The sequence below is a fragment of the Oncorhynchus clarkii genome, chromosome 33 (assembly GCF_045791955.1).
Source record: "Oncorhynchus clarkii lewisi isolate Uvic-CL-2024 chromosome 33, UVic_Ocla_1.0, whole genome shotgun sequence".
Lineage (NCBI taxonomy): Eukaryota > Metazoa > Chordata > Actinopteri > Salmoniformes > Salmonidae > Oncorhynchus > Oncorhynchus clarkii.
This window is the reverse complement of record NC_092179.1, coordinates 1,849,364-1,869,772: the sequence shown is the minus strand read 5'-3', so window position 1 is coordinate 1,869,772 and position 20,409 is coordinate 1,849,364. Positions and strand designations below refer to the sequence as shown.

Genomic DNA, 20,409 nt, shown 5'->3' with positions numbered 1-20,409 from the left:
ATGTTTTAAACCCTGTTCTAGCTGTGTGTGTGCAATTTGGTGCCTCTATAACCAAAGTTACAATTCAAAAACATAGCTGTCCCAATACATGTATTTCTATGGCTAAGCTTCCACCATTCTAATACCAATGGCACAATATGGGTGATATGGTATTTTTAAACAATAGATGTAGCTTTGCTTTCAAAGTTGGTTATATTATATATCATTTGAAGTAGAATTTCATGACCTTTTAGAAGCACTTGTCAAACATAGCTTAAAATGTATCTTTATAAAGCCATTTATACATGTAATTCTGATATGTCCCCTAGAGGACAACGGTCAAAATTCTGTTGAATTGCTGTAAATCAAAGCTTTCCAATTATATATGATTTAAGAGTATAAGTAAGCAATAACTTGTATACTGACATTGTATGTCAAAGGGTAAAATCCCTATGGGAAAAATTAACGGGATGGAGGAAACTATGCAGTTTTTTGTTTTTTTATGTGTTATTTCATACATTAGTACCCCAGGTCATCTTAGGTTTCATTACATACAGTCGAGAAGAACTACTGAACATAAGAGCAGCGTCAACTCACCATCAGTACGACCAAGAATATGACTTTCGCAAAGCGGATCCTGTGTTCTGCCTTTCACCCAGGACAACGGAATGGATCCCAGCCGGCGACCCAAAAAAACGACTTCGTAAAAGGGGGAAACGGAGCGGTCTTCTGGTCAGACTCCGGAGACGGGCACATCGTGCACCACTCCCTAGCATTCTTCTCGCCAATGTCCAGTCTCTTGACAACAAGGTTGATGAAATCCGAGCAAGGGTAGCATTCCAGAGGGACATCAGAGACTGTAACGTTCTTTGCTTCACGGAAACATGGCTCACTGGAGAGACGCTATCGGAGTCGGTGCAGCAAGCTGGTTTCTCCACGCATCGCGCAGACAGAAACAAACATCTTTCTGGTAAGAAGAGGGGCGGGGGCGTATGCTTCATGGTTAACGTGACGTGGTGTGATCATAACAACATACAGGTATTCAAGTCCTTCTGTTCACCTGATTTAGAATTCCTCACAATCAAATGTCAACCGCACTATCTATCAAGGGAATTCTCTTCGATTATAATCACAGCCGTATATATTCCCCCCCAAGCAGACACATCGATGGCTCTGAACTAACTTTATTTGACTCTTTGCAAACTGGAATCCATTTATCCGGAGGCTGCATTCATTGTAGCTGGGGATTTTAACAAGGCTAATCTGAAAACAAGACTCCCTAAATTTTATCAGCATATCGATTGCGCAACCAGGGGTGGAAAAACCTTGGATCACTGCTATTCTAACTTCGGCGACGCATATAAGGCCCTGCCCCGCCCTCCTTTCGGAAAAGCTGACCACGACTCCATTTTGTTGATCCCTGCCTACAGACATAAACTAAAACAAGAAGCTCCCGCGCTGAGGTCTGTTCAACGCTGGTCCGACCAATCTGATTCCTCACTCCAAGACTACTTCCATCACGTGGACTGGGATATGTTTCGTATTGCGTCAGACAACAACATTGACGAATACGCTGATTCTGTGAGCGAGTTCATTAGAACGTGCGTTGAATATGTCGTTCCCATAGCAACGATTAAAACATTCCCAAACCAGAAACCGTGGATTGATGGCAGCATTCGCATAAAACTGAAAGCCCGAACCACTGCTTTTAATCAGGGCAAGGTGACCGGAAACATGACCGAATACAAACAGTGTAACTATTCCCTCAGCAAGGCAATCAAACAAGCTAAGCGTCAGTATAGAGACAAAGTAGAATCTAAATTCAACGGCTCAGACACAAGAGGTATGTGGCAGGGTCTACAGTCAATCATGGATTACAAAAAGAAAACCAGCCCAGTCACGGACCAGGATGTCTTGCTCCCAGGCAGACTAAATAACTTTTTTGCCCGCTTTGAGGACAATACAGTGCCACTGACACGGCCCGCAACTAAAACATGCGGACTCTCCTTCACTGCAGCCGACGTGAGGAAAACATTTAAACGTGTCAACCCTCGCAAGGCTGCAGGCCCAGACGGCATCCCCAGCCGCGCCCTCAGAGCATGCGCAGACCAGCTGGCTGGTGTGTTTACGGACATATTCAATCAATCCTTATCCCAGTCTGTTGTTCCCACATGCTTCAAGAGGGCCACCATTGTTCCTGTTCCCAAGAAAGCTAAGGTAACTGAGCTAAACGACTACCGCCCCGTAGCACTCACTTCCGTCATCATGAAGTGCTTTGAGAGACTATTAGAGGACCATATCACCTCCACCCTACCTGACACCCTAGACCCACTCCAATTTGCTTACCGCCCCAATAGGTCCACAGACGATGCAATCTCAACCACACTGCACACTGCCCTAACCCATCTGGACAAGAGGAATACCTATGTGAGAATGCTGTTCATCGACTACAGCTCTGCATTTAACACCATGGTGCCCTCCAAGCTCGTCATCAAGCTCGAGACCCTGGGTCTCGACCCCGCCCTGTGCAACTGGGTACTGGACTTCCTGACGGGCCGCCCCCAGGTGGTGAGGGTAGGCAACAACATTTCCACCCCGCTGATCCTCAACACTGGGGCCCCACAAGGGTGCGTTCTGAGCCCTCTCCTGTACTCCCTGTTCACCCACGACTGCGTGGCCACGCACGCCTCCAACTCAATCATCAAGTTTGCGGACGACGCAACAGTGGTAGGCTTGATTACCAACAATGACGAGACGGCCTACAGGGAGGAGGTGAGGGCCCTCGGAGTGTGGTGTCAGGAAAATAACCTCACACTCAACGTCAACAAAACTAAGGAGATGATTGTGGACTTCAGGAAACAGCAGAGGGAACACCCCCCTATCCACATTGATGGAACAGTAGTGGAGAGGGTAGTAAGTTTTAAGTTCCTCGGCGTACACATCACAGACAAACTGAATTGGTCCACCCACACAGACAGCATCGTGAAGAAGGCGCAGCAGCGCCTCTTCAACCTCAGGAGGCTGAAGAAATTCGGCTTGTCACCAAAAGCACTCACAAACTTCTACAGATGCACAATCGAGAGCATCCTGTCGGGCTGTATCACCGCCTGGTACGGCAACTGCTCCGCCCACAACCGTAAGGCTCTCCAGAGGGTAGTGAGGTCTGCACAACGCATCACCGGGGGCAAACTACCTGCCCTCCAGGACACCTACACCACCCGATGTCACAGGATGGCCATAAAGATCATCAAGGACAACAACCACCCGAGCCACTGCCTGTTCACCCCGCTATCATCCAGAAGGCGAGGTCAGTATAGGTGCATCAAAGCTGGAACCGAGAGACTGAAAAACAGCTTCTATCTCAAGGCCATCAGACTGTTAAACAGCCACCACTAACATTGAGTGGCTGCTGCCAACACACTGACTCAACTCCAGCCACTTTAATAATGGGAATTGATGGGAAATGTAAAATATATCACTAGCCACTTTAAACAATGCTACCTAATATAATGTTTACATACCCTACATTATTCATCTCATATGTATATGTATATACTGTACTCTATATCATCTACATGTAATACATGTATCACTAGCCACTTTAAACAATGCTACCTAATATAATGTTTACATACCCTACATTATTCATCTCATATGTATACGTATATACTGTACTCTATATCATCTACTGCATCTTTATGTAATACATGTATCACTAGCCACTTTAACTATGCCACTTTGTTTACATACTCATCTCATATGTATATACTGTACTCAATACCATCTACTGTATCTTGCCTATGCCGCTCTGTACCATCACTCATTCATATATCCTTATGTACATATTCTTTATCCCCTTACACTTGTGTCTGAGGTAGTAGTTTTGGAATTGTTAGCTAGATTACTTGTTGGTTATTACTGCATTGTCGGAACTAGAAGCACAAGCATTTCGCTACACTCGCATTAACATCTGCTAACCATGTGTATGTGACAAATAAAATTTGATTTGATTTGAAATAGTTATAAGTTAACAAATGCTGCACTGTTATCACAAATTTTCCAACTAGGGACATAGACCTTCAAAAAAATCACGATGAGACATCATTGACCCCCCTGGCTCATGGATTAATAGGGCCATGTGACCTGACCCGGAAAAACTCTGGGCACCGTAGTTTAACTATGGCATTCATAAATTTAGTGTGACTGACCAGAATGTATAGGAGTGAGGATAACTTGGCAAAAGTGACATTCAGAGATGCCTTTGCCCCTTTTGGTCATGAAGAGGTCAAGAGAGAAAACATACAGTACTTATCAACCCTGACCTCCGACAATTAAATGGGTGTTTGGGAAGAGCCCCTTGGCTTGCATCAGTGCTCGGGCGTGGCCGGAATGGAACATGTCAAAGATCCCATCTGCATATACCCGCACTGGACGCTCTTCTGAAAGAGCGAAATGGGGAGTGTGAGGGTGTGAGAGTGAAAAAAAGACAGAGAGAGATGGAATGTTAACACCAGGGTCGTGTTCACTAGGCACAAGACAGTAGTAAACGGTCCTTCTATAGAACGGTCCAAAACCTCCATAGGACGTACTTCCATGACAGAACCTTTCATTGCGGAGAGTTTTGAAACATTCTGCTATAGTGTACTCAAATGAACACAACACAGAAGTGCAAAACTTTAGCTGGGGCCAGGGGGAGTTCTGATATTTCTCTAAATATGAGTATGAGTCATAATACCCATAAAACCTAGCGGTCAAACAAGGAAATGGTTCCAATCATTTTTCCACTATTCATTTTTCCCATAGGGAATTTTAGAAACACTTAAAATAAGGACTGTGTTTCATGTAGGCTTACCCTGGAGTGACGTTTTGATAACCTTATCTTCCTAGAACAAGGTGACTTTTATCAATATATTCGCCTGTATTTACCCCCAAAAAAGGAAATTATAATTAGCTGCTAATGTGGCTATCATAAATAACTACAAATGTCAAGATGATCTGGACTAGACTGACGAATCGGGGCACAGGTAAGAATCTCTGGATCTAACGAGACCTACATTTTGTAAAGAATAAATTGGATACATTTCTTTAAATTGACAATTCTGTGAACTGTCTGTGCTAATTTTTTATTGAAACAATACCTGTTAGCAAATGTGACAACTAGAGATGACGTGCAAGAGTTTGCAGGGATTTGTAGTCTTGCATGATGTCTACTTTTGATGCTAATTAACATTTTCGAATCAGAGTAAATTTGTATTTATTACGGATCCTCATTAGCTGCTACTCTTCCAGCTAAATGAAGGCAGTTATTTAAAACATTACAATACATTTCACAACACATTAAGTGTGTGCCCTCAGGCCACTACTCTAATACCACATATCTACAACAACAAAAATCCATGATTACGTGTGTGTATCGTGCGTAAGTTATCGTATGTGTATGCATGCGTCTATGCCTGTTCGTGTTGCTTCATTTTTAAATAAAATTTTACTGCTTGCATGAGTTACTTAATGTGGAATAGAGTTCCATGTAGTCATGGCTCTATGTAGTACTGTGCGCCTCCCATAGTCTGTTCTGGACTTGGGTACTGTGAAGAGACCTCTGGTGGCACGTCGTGTGGGGTATGCATTTGTGTCCGAGCCAGGGCTGTGGCGGTCACGAAATTTCGTCAGCCGGTGATTGTCAAGCAAATAACTGTCGGTCTCACGATAATTGACCGTTAATTAATATGAACACATTTAGCAACGCCTGGCTTCCACACACAGCCTTCAAGCCATTTAGAAAAGCCTAATGAATCCATGTAATATAGTCTACACCTTCACAATAAATCCATTATTTTAGACAGGTCTAAAGAAGCATAAGAAGAAGAAAATGTAGTCTATTTCAGAAGAACAGAATAGCATACTCAGAGTTGTCCCTTTGTTGGGTCCTGATCTGACTATGCCATATGGCTGTGGGCTACACTAGTTCATTTAGCAGATAAGGTTTACTTATTATTCCATGGCATTATTTCATAGTATGTCAAATAAAATTGAACAAAGCTGAATAAAATAGATATTTCTCCAAAACGATGAGGGAATATTCTGTGTTGAGCGTTTAAGAAAGAAACAGGTACTCCTATATGCTTAATTTAGAGTTATTAATGTAACTTTAATAGTTCTACAAATTTTGGGCTATATGTTTTGATTTTGAATACATTGTAAGGCTGCATGATGAGACTAATGATGATGTTTTTAAAGTTGCTTGAAAAGGCATGAGCTCTGCTTTGTTTTTTTGCGCAGGCTGTACATACTCCAATAGTCTCTCACTGACAATTTGACAAGCACTTGATAATGCCTCATATTTTACGGCGACATCCCCTGGTGGCCATAATGCACCCTAAAAAAAACATGCCTTTTGCGGCCCAGAATGCTGCGTTGTGCCCTTCTCCCAGAGTGTGCTGCACAATCCGAAGCGCCTCTTCGTCACGTGATCGGGTCTTTCTCACAGGCTACAAGTGATGACAGACACATTGGGGGCGCAACTGTGGACGTCCTGATCCAATTCCGAGGTGCATATTGAAGATATTGGAAGAACTGTCCAAATTTACTTCGCCAGCCAACAAGATTAGTAGGCCTAACGAACAGCAAAAGCACTAGCCTATGTCAATCTACTATCCCCCATTGTACAAATGTCAACCTATTATATTCTGTGCAATAAATAAATATTCCGAACATAGTCTGGGACAGTTGTGGGATGCGATAGATTCCAAATTAATTACAACCACTAGCATCAAAATACTTTTTTATGCAATGTGTCTGACGCAACAGATCAGAATGTTTAAAATGTTGATCAACTATTAGGCTATTTCTTCACATTATAAGTGCAGCAATGCAGTAGGCTATAAGCGTGAATGTTCCATTAGCGGGAAAATACCATTCTCAAAAGTGTCCGCAAATGCAATTATGCATGTAATTATTTTATTATAAAGGTGCATTTTTATGGAGAAAATTATCTTCCCCAAACTTGAAACTTACGCGCTACTTATATATGCCAGTTAGGCTCTACACCCCTTGTAAAGTGGATTAATGTGCTAATTTTAAGAAGTTATTTGGCCACTTTAGATACAAAATATATAGGCATATAGGCTAGGCTACATGAGGTGTGCAACTATGATTAGAAAAAGTTGCAAAAAAAGGCAATGTTTCTTATACTGGGCATTATTCACAAGTGATAATATACAACTCACAAGTGATAAGCTAATATTGTCACCCATCAGACTATTCTTGATTTAATCTGGTCTTTACATATACTAAATAATGTGTGACCTTTGTTTTGATTTGGAATGGACCATTACCATGCACCTGTATCGAAAACAGGGGCAGCAGAAAAAAAATACATGCACACCTACGCACTAAAATAGCGAATGGAGGACGCTTTCCCCTGTGGTTTATTTTCATGCTAGCCAGGTAGATAAACAATGTGCTTAATATTAATAATATTAGAAGAGTTGAGAAATAAATATAGTAGGCCTAGCCTATAGAAAGCTGATGGGATCCTCTTTTTATTAGCGGCCATCACTCTGTATTCTCCTGCAATTGCATAGCCTATAGAAATGTTGCACAAAAGGAGCTCATGGGCTCTCATGAAGTGTTTGATTAGATTTAAAATACATTTGCATTGATGTCAGAGTGATTAGAGGGACAATCGAGTGCTGAGTACCAGGCAGTTAGAAAGTTTGGTAGACTACTAATGAACAGCAACAGAGCTCGGAGTAGCCCAATTACTGTGACTAAAAGGTTATGTGGAATTTGACTGCCTTCATGACCGCCGGTATGGCGGTAATACGGTTACCGCAACAGCCCTAGTCCAAGCTGTGTTCCAATAGTTCAAACATACAGCTCGGTGCATTCAACATGTCAATACCTCTCACAAATACAAGTAGTGATGAAGTCAATCTTTATTCCACTTTGAGCCAGGAGAGAATTGACATACATATTATTAATATTAGCTCTCTGTGTACATCAAAGGGCCAGCCGTGCTGCCCTGTTATGAGCCAATTGCAATTGCAGTCCCTCTTTGTGGCACCTGACCACACGACTGAACAGTAGTCCAGGTGCAACAAAACTAGGGCCTGTAGGAACTGCCTTGTTGATATGCCTGTTAAGAATGCAGAGTTGCGCTTTATTATGGACAGACTTCTTCCCATCTTAGCTACTGTTGTGTCAACATGTTTTGACCATGAAAGTTTTACAATCCATGGTTAGTCACCTCAACTTGCTCAATTTCCACATTATTCATTACAAGATTTAGTTGAAGTTTAGGGTTTAGTGAATGATTTGTCCCAAAAACAATACTTTTTGAAATATTTAGGAGTAACTTATTCCTTGCCACCCATTCTGAAACTGCAACTCTTTTGAAATGACTGCAACACTTAACGTCACTGTACTAGCTGACATGTATAATGTTGAGTCATCCGCATACATAGACAAACTGGCTTTCCTCAAAGCCAGTGGCATGTCATTAGTAAATATTGAAAAAAAAGCAAGAGGCCTACGCTGTGATATTTACATTCACGCCAAATCATCTAGTCCAGACCTGGTCCTCTCACTCACCTGCTGGGGAATTCCTGATTCTATTATGTTGGAGGCTTCCATTAAAGAACACCCTCAGATCTGATAGACAGGTAACTCTTTATAATAATATAGCAGCGGGTGTAAAGCCATAACACATACGTTATTCCAGCAGCAGACTATGATAGATAATGTCAAAAGCCGCACTAATGTGTAACAGCGACAAATCTTTTTATCATCAATTTCTCTCAGCCAATCAGTAATTTGTGTAAGTGCTGTGCTTGTTAAATGTCCTTCCCTATAAGCGTGCTTTGTTTACTGTAAAATAGCATTGTATCTGGTCAAACACCATTTTTTCCCAAAAGTTTATTAAGGGTTGGTAACAGGCTGATTGGTCGACTATTTGAGCCAGTTAAGGGGGCTTTACTATTCTTAGGAAGCGGAATGACTTGCTTCCCTCCAGGCCTGAGGTCACACATTTTCTAGTATTGCCACTCCAATTTGCTATGGCAAATAGGAGTGGCAATATCATCAAATATATGGATAAAAAGTCACTTTGTCCAAGAGAGATTTACATAGTGTTGAATATGTCACGCCAGGGTAAGCCTATATGAAACACAATACTTAGTTGAAGTGTTTCTAAAATTTCCAATGGGGAAAACGGTGGAACCATTTCCCCGTTTGACCGCTAGGTTTTATGGGTATTATGACACCACTCAGGTGCTTTATGAACCTAGTTTAGCTGTGGTGAGCTAGAAAAATGGAGGGATGAGTGAGAGAAACTTACGTGGGGTGCCCTGGCATGCCTCCGCCATACTGACACGCACGTACGGAGCGGTAACTGGTTCTAGCTGGTCAGCAAATGGGGCTGGATCTGTCAGACCCTATAAAACACACACACACAAACAGTATGACAATGTGCTTGGGTGACAGTCTTCAACCAATCACTTCCTTAAGTCCCATTCACATTAACCATAAGCACTCTGTTATGTTATGCATGATGTCATTCACTTGAACGGGGAATGTCCAAAAATATGCATTTTCTGTTAAGCAAATTCTACTTTATGACTGTTGCCTCCAGTTTTAGTTTATTGTGATTTGTTTTTTTATTATAATTATTAGGTGCAGAGGTCGTTAGCTACAGTTTATACAACGGGTGGGTCTAATCCTGGATGCTGATTGGTTAAAACTGAATTCCGGACGGTGTCTATTCCACAAGTTACCACTGGCTAAATCTATGACGTTAAAATGTTCTGTTCCATCTGACTGCGCAATCCACTTTTTCATCAGCCCAGCCAGTCAATTCATAAACTTCATCCACTATAAAACGCATCAAGACATTATCTCCCATTTCATTGAGACTAGCATTTGATTTAACAGTGGAGATGTGTATAAACCTTGGTTGTCTGTCTCTCTGACACCTGCAACATTATTTCAATTTTGAAATTCGATCTCCAGCGGTCCCATAGTAATGAAAGTGTCAGTAGTTAGGACGAGACAGACCTTTTCTCAGCCAGTCAAAATCATGAATCAGCTGGCATCAATATTTATGGATATATACAGTACCAACCAAAACAGTACCACACCTACTCATTCCAGTTTTTTTTATTTATTACGTTTTTTATTTGATTTTTTAAACAATTGTCTACATTGTAGAATAATAGTGAAGACATCAAGCTTTGAAATAACACATATGGGATCATGTAGAACAAATATTTGACATTCTTCAAATTCTTCTTGCCTTGATGACAGCTTGGCAGACTCTTGGCATTCTCTCAACCAGCTTCATGAGGTAGTCACCTGGAATGCAATTCCATGAACAGGTGTGCCTTGTAAAATTTCTGGTATTTATGTTCTACTTGATGCGTTTGAGCCAATCAGTTGTGTTGTGACAAGATAGGGGTTGTATTCAGAATATAGCTATATACCTATTTGGTAAAAATATAAAAACATGCCCATATTATGAAAACAACAGCTCAAATAAGCAAAGAGAAATGACAGTCCATCAATACTTCAAGCCATGAAGGTCTGTCAAATTTCAAGAACTTTGAATGTTTCTTCAAGAGCAGTCACAAAAACCATCAAGCGCTATGATGAAACTGGCTCTCATGAGGACCACCACAGGACAGGAAGACCCAGAGTTACCTCTGCTGAGGACAAGTTTATTAGTTACCAGCTTCAGAAATCGGCAATTAACTGCACCTCAGATTGCAGCCCAAATAAATGCTTCACAGAGTTCAAGTAAAATACACATCTCAACTTTTCAGAGGAGACTGCGTGAATCAGGCCTTCATGGTCGAATTGCTGAGAAGAAACCACTACTAAAGGACACAAATAATAAAAAGAGACTTGCTTGGGTCAAGAAACACAAGCAATGGACATTAGACAGGTGGAAATCGGTCCTTTGGTCTGAGTCCAAATTTGAGGTTTCTGGTTCCAACCGTCGTCTTGGAGACGCAGAGTAGGTGAAATGATGATCTCTGCATGTGTGGTTCCCAACGTGAAGCATGAAGGAAGAGGTTTGATGGTGTGGGGGTGCTTTGCTGGTGACACTGTCAGAGATTTATTTACAACTCAAGGCACACAACCAGCATGGCTACCACAGCATTCTGCAGCGATACGCCATCCCATCTAGTTTGCGCTATGTGTGACTATCATTTGTTTTTCAACAGGACTATGCCCCAAAACACATCTCCAGGCTGTGTAAGGGCTATTTGACCAAGGAGAAGTGATGGAGTGCTGCATCAGATGACCTGGCCTCCACAATCACCTGACCTCAACCCAATTGAGATGGTTTGGGATGAGTTGGACCGCAGAGTGAAGGAAAAGCGGACCAACAAGTGCTCAGCATATGTGGGAACTCCTTCAAGACTGTTGGAAAAGCATTCAAGGTGAAGCTGGTTGAGAGAATGCCAAGAGTGTGCAAAGCTGTCATCAAGCTAAAGGGTTGCTACTTTGAAGAATCTAAAACATATTTTTATTTGGTTAACACTGTTTTGCTTACTACATGATTCCATATCTATTATTTCATAGTGTTGATGTCTTCACTATTATTCTACAATGTAGAAAATAATAAAAATAAAGAAAAACCCTTTAATCAGTAGGTGTGTCCAAACTTTTGACAGGTACTGTATATAAATAAATGTCAATAGAAAACAGGTAAAATTAAACGAAATGCAGCTAGTTTGCTGTCTTTCCAGCTTCAGTTTGAAGTGATTGTGCTAGCTGTGTTGTTGGCTAGCTCCTCTGAACAACGGTGTCCTGAGAGCACATTTTCTCTGCCAGGCGAAATCTTGCATCATTAGCTCATTGTTGTGGACGTATCCAAATAAATCTCACTAGAAAACAGCTTAAAGAAACGCAAATGCACCTACTTTGCTGTTTTTCTGTCTGGACTGTTTGACGTGACTGTAAGTTAGCCGCAGCTGTTGGCTAGCTAGCAAGCAAGGGATCAGAATGAACGACTGGGTCACGTCCATAGACACAGAACAAAAATACTTAACGACATGGTCACGTCTCTGGCAACCGAACGGATAGAATGGCTTGGATAGCAAACTTAGATGTGTGCCGGGACAATATCTCGTGGAAGGATGAAATTGTATTAACACATTGACATAACTTTATTTTGATTAATCATTACTTGAAAATGTTGATAACCAGTTGTATAAAAGTGATTATAAACTGGGTGGTTCGAGCCCTAAATGCTGATTGGCTGACAGCTGTGGTTTATGAAACCGTATAGCACAGGTATGACAAAACATTTATTTTTCCTGCTCTAATTACGTACGAAGCCAGTTTATAATAGCATTAAGGCACCTCGGGGGTTTGTGGTTTATTGCCAATATACCACGGCTAAAGGCTGTGTCCAGGCACTCCGCGTTGCATCGTTGTAGTGCCATATTCTTTCCATTGTTTAATACTGGATTGAAATGGTGCTCCGTGGGATGTTCAAAGTTTCTGATATTTTTTTTATAACCTAACCCTGATCTGTACATCTCCACAACTTTGTCCCTGTCCTATTTGGAGAGCTCCTGGGTCTTGATAGTACCACTTGCTTGGTGGTGTTGCAGACTCTGGGGCCTTTCAGAACAGGTGTGTGTGTGTAATATATATAAATACACACACACACACACACACACACACACACACACACATACATACATACACAACCGATTATGATTTTTCAACGGCGATACCGATTATTGGAGGACCAAAAAAAGCCAATACCGATTAATTGGCCGTTTTTTTGTTTGTTTTTGTAATAAATACAATTACAACAATACTGAATGAACACTTATTTTAACTTAATATAATACATAAATAAAATCAATTTAGGCTCAAATAAATATTGAAACATGAAGTTTTAGGTTGTAGTTATTATAGGAATTATAGGACTGTTTCTCTCTATACCATTTGTATTTCATATACCTTTGACTATTGGATGTTCTTATAGGCACTATAGTATTGCCAGCCTAATCTCGGGAGTTGAAAGGCTTGAAGTCATAAACAGCGCAGTGATTCAAGCATTGCAAAGAGCTGCTGGCAAACGCAGGAAAGTGCTGTTTGAATGAATAATTATGAGCCTGCTGGTGCCGACCACCACTCAGACTGCTCTATCAAATCATAGACTTAATTATAATAAAACACACAGAAATAGGTCATTAATATGGTCAAATCCGGAAACTATCATTTCGAAAACAAAATGTTTATTCTTTCAGTGAAATACGGAACCGTTCGGAAATACGGAATACGGAAAATTAATTACGGTCTTTGTTAGGAAGAAATGGTCTTCACACAGTTCGCAACAAGCCAGGCGGCCCAAACTGCTACATATACACTGACAAGAATGCAAATTAGTTAAATCATCACCCGTTTGGCGAAGTAGGCTGTTATTCGATGATAAATTAACAGGCACCTCATTGATTATATGCAACGCAGGACAAGCTAGTTAAACTAGTAATATCATCGACCATGATTAGTTTTTTTATAAGATAAGTTTAATGCTAGCTAGCAACTTACCTTGGCTCCTTGCTGCACTCACGTAACAAGTGGTCAACCTGCCACGCAACGCAGTCTCTTAGTGGATTGCAATGTAATCGGCGTCCAAAAGTACAGATTACCAATTGTTATGAACACTTGAAAATCGGCCCTAATTAATCAGTCAACCTCTAATTCATACTGTTTCATCCTTCCACAAGATATAGTCCCAACACAAATCTAGGGTTGCTACCCAAGCCGGCTGGTCGTTCATTCTATCGGTTTGTTTGCAAGAGACGCAACCCAGTCATTCAGTCTTTTTGTCCCATTGCCATACTGGCTGGCAACAATCTTATCCCTTGCTTGCTAGCTAGCCAACTACTGCTAACTTACGGTCACGTCAAAAAGTGCAGCAAGAATGGCAAAGTAGCCACATTTGCATAAGCTGTTTTTAGTGACATTTAGTGGGATACATCCAAAATAATGAAGAAATGAGGCGTGATTTCGTCTGGCATAGAACATTTGCTCACTCGTGAGGACACTGTTGTTCAGAGGAGTTAGCCAACAGCACAGCCAACACAATCACTTCAAACTGAAGCAGGAAAGAGTGCAATTTAGCTGCATTTAATTTAGTTTGAACTTTTCAATTTACATTTATTTGTATATATCCATAAAAATTATGTCAGCCGATTCATGAATTTGACTGGCTGAGAAACACTACTTGCCTTCCTGTCTGTCTCATCTCAACTCCCAACACGTTCATTACTATGGGACAGCTGGAGATTGAAATTTGAATATTGAAACAATGTTGCAAATGTTGGGAAAGACAGACAGACAAGGTTTATACAAATCTCCACTGTTGAAAACTAAATGTTAGTCTAAAAGAAATGTGAGCTAACATTTAGATAATTTTTTATAGAGGAGATCAAGTTTATAAATTGCTTGGCTGGGCTGATGAGACAGTGGATTGCGCAGTCAGATGGAACAGAAACATTTTTGTATTTTAAGGTAATTGATTTAAATGGTGGTAACTTGCGGAATAGACACCGGCTGGAATGCGGTTTTAACCAATCAGCATTGTACCCACCCGTTGTATAAAATGAATTATTAACTGGGTGGTTCGAGCCCTGAATGCTGATTGGTATATGAGACCGTATACCACGGGTGTGAGGAAACATTTCTTTGTACTGCTCTAATTACATTGGTAACCAGTTTATAATAGCAATAAGGCACCTCGGGGGTTTGTGGTATATGGCCAACATACCACGGCTAAGGGGTGTATCCGGGCACTCCGCGTTGTGTCGTGCCTAAGAACAGCCCATAGCCGCGATATATTGGTCCTATACCACAACCCCCGAGGTGCCTTATTGCTTAAATAGGTCGTGACGTAAACGGGCGTCACTCACCACTGTGGATCGTCGGACCTTGACGGCCTGCTCTCCCTCCATCTCTCCATTGATTTCATCCCTCCTCCTCTTTCTTGATGTTTTCCCAGGCAGTCGGTGACAACTGTGTGCTTCTGCTTCCATGGTCGCACTTCGATATGGATAGAGAATAAATTATTTTTCTGAAAAAGCTGTGCTCTGGCTTTTAATCTTAACCACTGGATGGGGCTGTTATGCACGTTTACAATATTTTTTCTTTGCAACTTTCACAATTAGCTACAACTTCTTGATGCCAATTGGTGATTTCACCAGATACGCATTTACTGTAGCCCTTACTGTATACAAAGGATCGAGAAGAGGGTCGAGATTTCTAGGCCGTGGAAATTTTATTTTATACTAGGCAGCCACAACCATTGCTGACTCAATTCCAATACAATGGTATTGAGTCAGAATGTCAATTAAAAGCATAACATAAAACGTCAATGGACTAATCTATCCGGGGACAACTCCCAAACTGGCAAAAATGCAATCACGCGGGTGAGATTGACACTGGTGATTCTCTGACGTGTGACAGACAGGAAGGAATGATGAGATATATCAACATCTAGCTAGCTAACGTTAGCTGCCCAAGAGTCAATGATTAGTTTTAGCTACGATTTCAGCTCCACACTTTCTCAAAAAGGTTTTGAAATTGGGCCATTTTTCTTATTTCGGCAATGGAAAATGCCTACTGCTGGTTGGCTCAAACAACTGTTAGCTAACTTAGCTAGGTAGCCTAAGCGTTAGCTACAAACCTGTCTGTGTAAACGCAGCTAGTCTCGCTTATTAACGTTAGTTCTCTTCCGGGTTTGATGTCCAAGCCCGCAAAGTTTCCATCGAAAGTGTAAATGTGTGGTTCTGATTAAGTTGCTTTCCAAGACAGAGTACCAGACAACAAACGACTGACACAAAGTTTGATTGACAGCTTGTCGGAACTACAACGCTACAGTAGGAAATGACATAACTCATCAGTTAACCATGCACGTACCATGCATCTGCTGGATACTATATGCAACAAAACAATTCTAAAGACGTTTCATTTTCCATCATAACTCATCAAGCTTAGTTAGCTAATTAACTAGTTGCCTAGTTCTAATACAATACAACCAGGGCAAAGTGGTTTTCCAATCTCTCTTATAGTTGTATGTTTATGTTTCTTTTCATACAACCTTTGAAGTGCATGAACCACTAAAATGTTATTGGGTATGCAGCCCCTCAAGAAAATAACATGTCAGACAAGGATAGACCTTTTTAATTTGTTTTAGAGGTTTGTTTAGGCAGAAATAGTGAATGTCATTGTCTTAGCAAAAATCTTCTGATTCAAAAGACCATTTAGTTTCGTTGACTGAAGAAATGACTGGAAATACGAAAAAGGCATCACATAATATTCATTATAATATGAAGGCCATAAGACACCAGATACTGTCCGTGTACAACCAAGAAGAGTTAAGAGTTTAGTTCTAGAATTAAGTCACTGTGGTCTTGTGTTCTGGAATTTATACCACAGGAGAATATCAGAAATTCACTCCCATTTGGTTTTGGCACATCAATCGACACATACAGCAGTCATCACTGTACAAATAACCATGTAGTTCCCTGAAACAAAATCCTTCAATCATTCTCCAATCTTTTTTCTCAGTTATATAAGGCAAAGATGACAAGGGTGTGCTTTCCCCGTTTGGCAATGCCAAAAAGGGGAAAAGAGAAATAGGAAAAAAGGAATGGACAGATGGTAGTTGATCATCTTTGATCCTGTGAAGCACCATGAAACCACTTGATGTGTAGAGGAATGCTGGAAACAGGTGATGATGGTAGGGCTCCTGATATTACATTCCCATTCGAATGCTCTGAATGATCTGGAAGATTGCTGAAACAAAATATCAGAGGACACTATTAAGCATTTGATAGGGGGGGGGGGGGAAACTGAGGTAAATAGGGACTTCCTTGACAACAGCTCTGCCTGCGATGCTCCATGAAGAGCAAGAAGTATGAATGCCCAGACTTCTCCAGAGGCCGTATCACCATAAATACTGCACAGCCAATGCAGACGTCAGATTGACCATGCAGCGCCTTTTCATATCCAAGGATCTTATTTTATATTCAGATGTAGACAGGCTCTGGCAGCCAAAACAGCCAAATGCTCCATCTAAACGTTAATCAATTCTCAATTGCAATACAGTTCTAGAAACATGAAGCCCTTTGCTTTCATATCACATCAAAATAATTTCACAAATGCAAATTATACACTTAATGTACATTATGTTATCCAGATTAATCGTAGTTACAGCCAACAGTATTTTTCAATGACAACATGTTTCTGGCGGCCTTCTTTCATTACACACAGGTATTTGAAGCATGCTCTATAGCTAATTAGCACAGGTGGTCTTCCGCAAACACGCACTGTAACACGGAGATAATGGAGGTGTGGTTGCTAGAAGATACCGACCCTACCGTTACACTCGTTTACACTGAGCTGCACTGAGGTCGGAACGCAATTACCATTAAAAAAAATTGTATTTGTCACATGCGCCGAATACAACAGGTATAATAAACCTTAATGTAATGCTTACTTACAAGCCCTTAACCAACAATGCAGTTCAGAAAAAATTAAGTGTTAAGAAAGAATTTACTAAATAAACTGAAGTAAACAAATACAAATTAAAATGAAAAAAATTAAATAGAAAAATAATTCAATAGCAACAATAAAATTACAATAACAAGGCTATATACAGGGGGTACCGGTCTAGAGCCAATGTGGGGGGGGACAGGTTAGTTGAGGTAATATGTACATGTAGGTAGAGGTAAAGTGACTATGCATAGATAATAAACAGAGAGGAGCAGCAGTGTAAAAAAAAATGCCAATAGTCCAGGTAGCCATTTGGTTAGCTGTTCAGGAGTCTTATGGCTTGGGGCTAGAACCTGTTAAGAAACCTTTTGGACCAAGACTTGGTGCTCCAGTACCACTTGCCGTGCGGTAACAGGGAGAACAGTCTATGACTAGGGTGGCTGGAGTCTTTGACATTTTTCAGAGCCTTCCTCGACACCGCCTGGTATAGCGGTCCTGGATGGCGGAAAGCTTGGTCTCAGTGATGTACTGGGGGCATACGCACTATCCCCTGTAGTGCCTTGTGGTCGGAGGCCGAGCAGTTGCCATACCAACTAGTGGTGCAACCAGTCAGAATGCTCTCGATGGTGCAGCTGTAGAACTTTGAGGATCTGAGGACCCATGCCAAATTATCAGTCTCCTGAGGGGGAATAGGCATTATCGTGCCCTCTTCACGACTGTCTTGGTGTGTTGATAGTTTGTTGGTGGGAGCTTCAAATTCCTTGGTCCACAACATGCTACACTACAGCCCTGTCTAAGAGAATGGGGGTGTGCTCAGCCCTCCTTTTCCTGTAGTCCACAATCATCTCCTTTGCCTTGATCACATTGAGGGAGAGGTTGTTGTCCTGGCACCACACTGCCAGTTCTCTGACCTCCTCCCTATAGGCTGTCTCATCGTTGTCGGTGAACAGGACAACCACTTTTGTGTCGTCTGCAAACTTAATGATGGTGTTGGAGTCATGCTTAGCCATGCAGTCATGAGTGAACAGGGAGTACCATGTCCTGTTGGTAGGATAGTGTTGATCGGAGCTCATCCAGTTTATTAACCAATGATTGCAAGTTGGCTAATAGGACTGAAGGTAGATGCGGATTACCCACTCGGTGTCGGATTCTTACAAGGCAGCCCGACCTACAACCCCTATATCCCTGTCTCTTCTTAATGCGAATGACTGGGATTTGGAACTTTGCCTCCGACTTGTTAAATAAAAAATCTTTGTCCAGTACGAGGAGAATAATCCCTGTTCTGATATCCAGAAGCTATTTTCGGTCATACGAGACAGTGACAGAAACATTATGTACAAAATAAGTTACAAATAATTGGTTAGGAGCCTGTAAAACGGCAGCCATCTCCTCCGGCACCGTCAATTATTACTATTAACCATGACTGCAATCTGACCTCAGTTTAGCTCAGTGTAAATAAGCGTAACAGTAGGGTCGATATCTTCTGGCAAGGCCATGTGGGAACACTAACCAAAACCCTATAAAAAGATGTGTAGTAAATTATTATATATATTTTTAAAGTTATTTCTCGCTGATATGTTTCCAAAACTGTACCACAAGCCATGCATGTTCATGTTTAGACCTAGCCCTTGATCATGACTCTCAGTTCTGTAATGATGGAGTCTTCTGTATGGGGGAGTTTTGTTAAGAGCCCAGACACTCAGTCTGAACATTAACACGAAACGCTTGTGTTAAGGTTTTGGAAGCATGAGGACCTTATCTTTCATATCAGAGATTTTTTCTCTCTCCAAAAAACAAAACTTGATATCCACGTTTTGTAGGGTTAGTATTCTCACAAAGCCATATCTCCATGTTACAGCGGGTGTTTATGGAAGACAAAGGGACCACCTGTGCTAATGAGTTATCTATAGCATGCTCTGAACACCTGTGTGTAAAGGAAACATGTTGTCACTGAAAAATACTGTCGGCTGCAACTGTGATAAAGGTGGTTTAAAACAGTGTTGCCTTTGTGAAATTATTTTGATGCATATGAAAGTAAAGGCTTTATGTTTGTATAACCATATCGCAATTGAGAATTGATTCAAGTTTATAGAGTATGTATTTTTTGACTGCTATAGCCAGTCTATCTCTGAAAATAGCACAAGGTCCTTGGACCTGAAGGGTTCATGGTAAGCTCATTGAGTGTACATATTGGGCTAGTTCAGACCAAGCAGAAGAAGATACATTCATCAATAGGCGCTAAAGGTAGTTATAGCGTCTATGAATAGGGTACTCCTAACCTGAATCACGTAATATTAGCCGCTCTAACACAAATTGGTTTATTATGAGACTTTGGTCTCGAAACATTTAAAATGTACATGTGCATTTACCTGATCCGCAGACGACAAAGATGAATAAGGCCAAAAGCCATGGTCCCACTGCCACCTTGTCATCATCTGGATTTCTCTGCAGAAATATATCAGAAACCAACATCAAGATACATCAAAATGTTGAAGTAAACTTTTAGATACTTTGACACCATTCAAACAAGTAGCTAAGCTATTATTTTCAAGCAAAATAGAAATGCATCTAGAAGAGTTCACTGACTATTGATTGATTGCATCTCAAAACTTGCCGTGGATTTGGACACATTGCCTCTCAGCGTGATGTTTTTGCTGTGTTTCTCGTTGGCCATGCGTATTCTCTGTTTTGCCACCATTGTTTAAGCTTATTGTAGCCTTTTAGCTATCGATTACTTATGAAGTAGTAGCTGTCAAATGTAGACAGGAGGCTAATTTCCAGAGCTCGATCGCCGTTTAGTGACGAGTGAATGCTGGAGTTCGGGCGTTGGACTTGACTCACTTTCGACCAGTCTTGGTTCTTCAGTGAAATCTGCATCCACCGGCCAGCGTGTCTAGAGTTTGTCTACGTACA

At 41.2% G+C, this 20,409-nt stretch overlaps 2 protein-coding genes across 5 annotated transcripts in view; both read right to left on the bottom strand.

Moving 5' to 3' along the window:
• Positions 1–15,877, bottom strand: part of LOC139392593 (choline-phosphate cytidylyltransferase A-like) — a 35,790-nt gene extending 19,913 nt beyond the window's left edge. The window contains exons 1-4 of one of the 4 annotated variants that reach the window (XM_071140679.1): positions 15,686–15,877; positions 14,913–15,042; positions 9,317–9,413; positions 4,302–4,418 (exon numbers count right to left, since the gene is read on the bottom strand). In XM_071140679.1, the coding sequence (XP_070996780.1) occupies positions 4,302–4,418; positions 9,317–9,413; positions 14,913–15,035 (337 nt within the window). In that variant the 5' untranslated portion in view covers positions 15,036–15,042; positions 15,686–15,877. The remainder of the gene's footprint in view (positions 1–4,301; positions 4,419–9,316; positions 9,414–14,912; positions 15,043–15,685) is intronic. The other 3 variants (XM_071140678.1, XM_071140681.1, XM_071140682.1) reach the window with 3 other exon arrangements.
• A 287-nt stretch (positions 15,878–16,164) lies between these two features.
• Positions 16,165–20,380, bottom strand: LOC139392594 (stress-associated endoplasmic reticulum protein 1-like). The gene is made up of 3 exons (XM_071140683.1): positions 20,111–20,380; positions 19,866–19,941; positions 16,165–16,797 (listed from the first exon to the last, which is right to left on the bottom strand). The coding sequence occupies exons 1-3, from the start codon at positions 20,192–20,194 to the stop codon at positions 16,757–16,759; spliced, it is 201 nt and encodes a 66-aa protein (XP_070996784.1). The 5' UTR covers positions 20,195–20,380; the 3' UTR covers positions 16,165–16,756.
• Positions 20,381–20,409: the final 29 nt, after the last annotated feature.

Coding starts and splice junctions, on each gene's coding strand:
- LOC139392594 (XM_071140683.1), bottom strand. CDS start 20,194: ATGGTGGCAAAACAGAGAATACGCATGGCCAACGAGAAACACAGCAAA. Junction 19,942..20,110: donor GCAATGTGTCCAAATCCACG/GCAAGTTTTGAG, acceptor ATATTTCTGCAG/AGAAATCCAGATGATGACAA. Junction 16,798..19,865: donor CTTTGTCGTCTGCGGATCAG/GTAAATGCACAT, acceptor ATTTTGTTTCAG/CAATCTTCCAGATCATTCAG.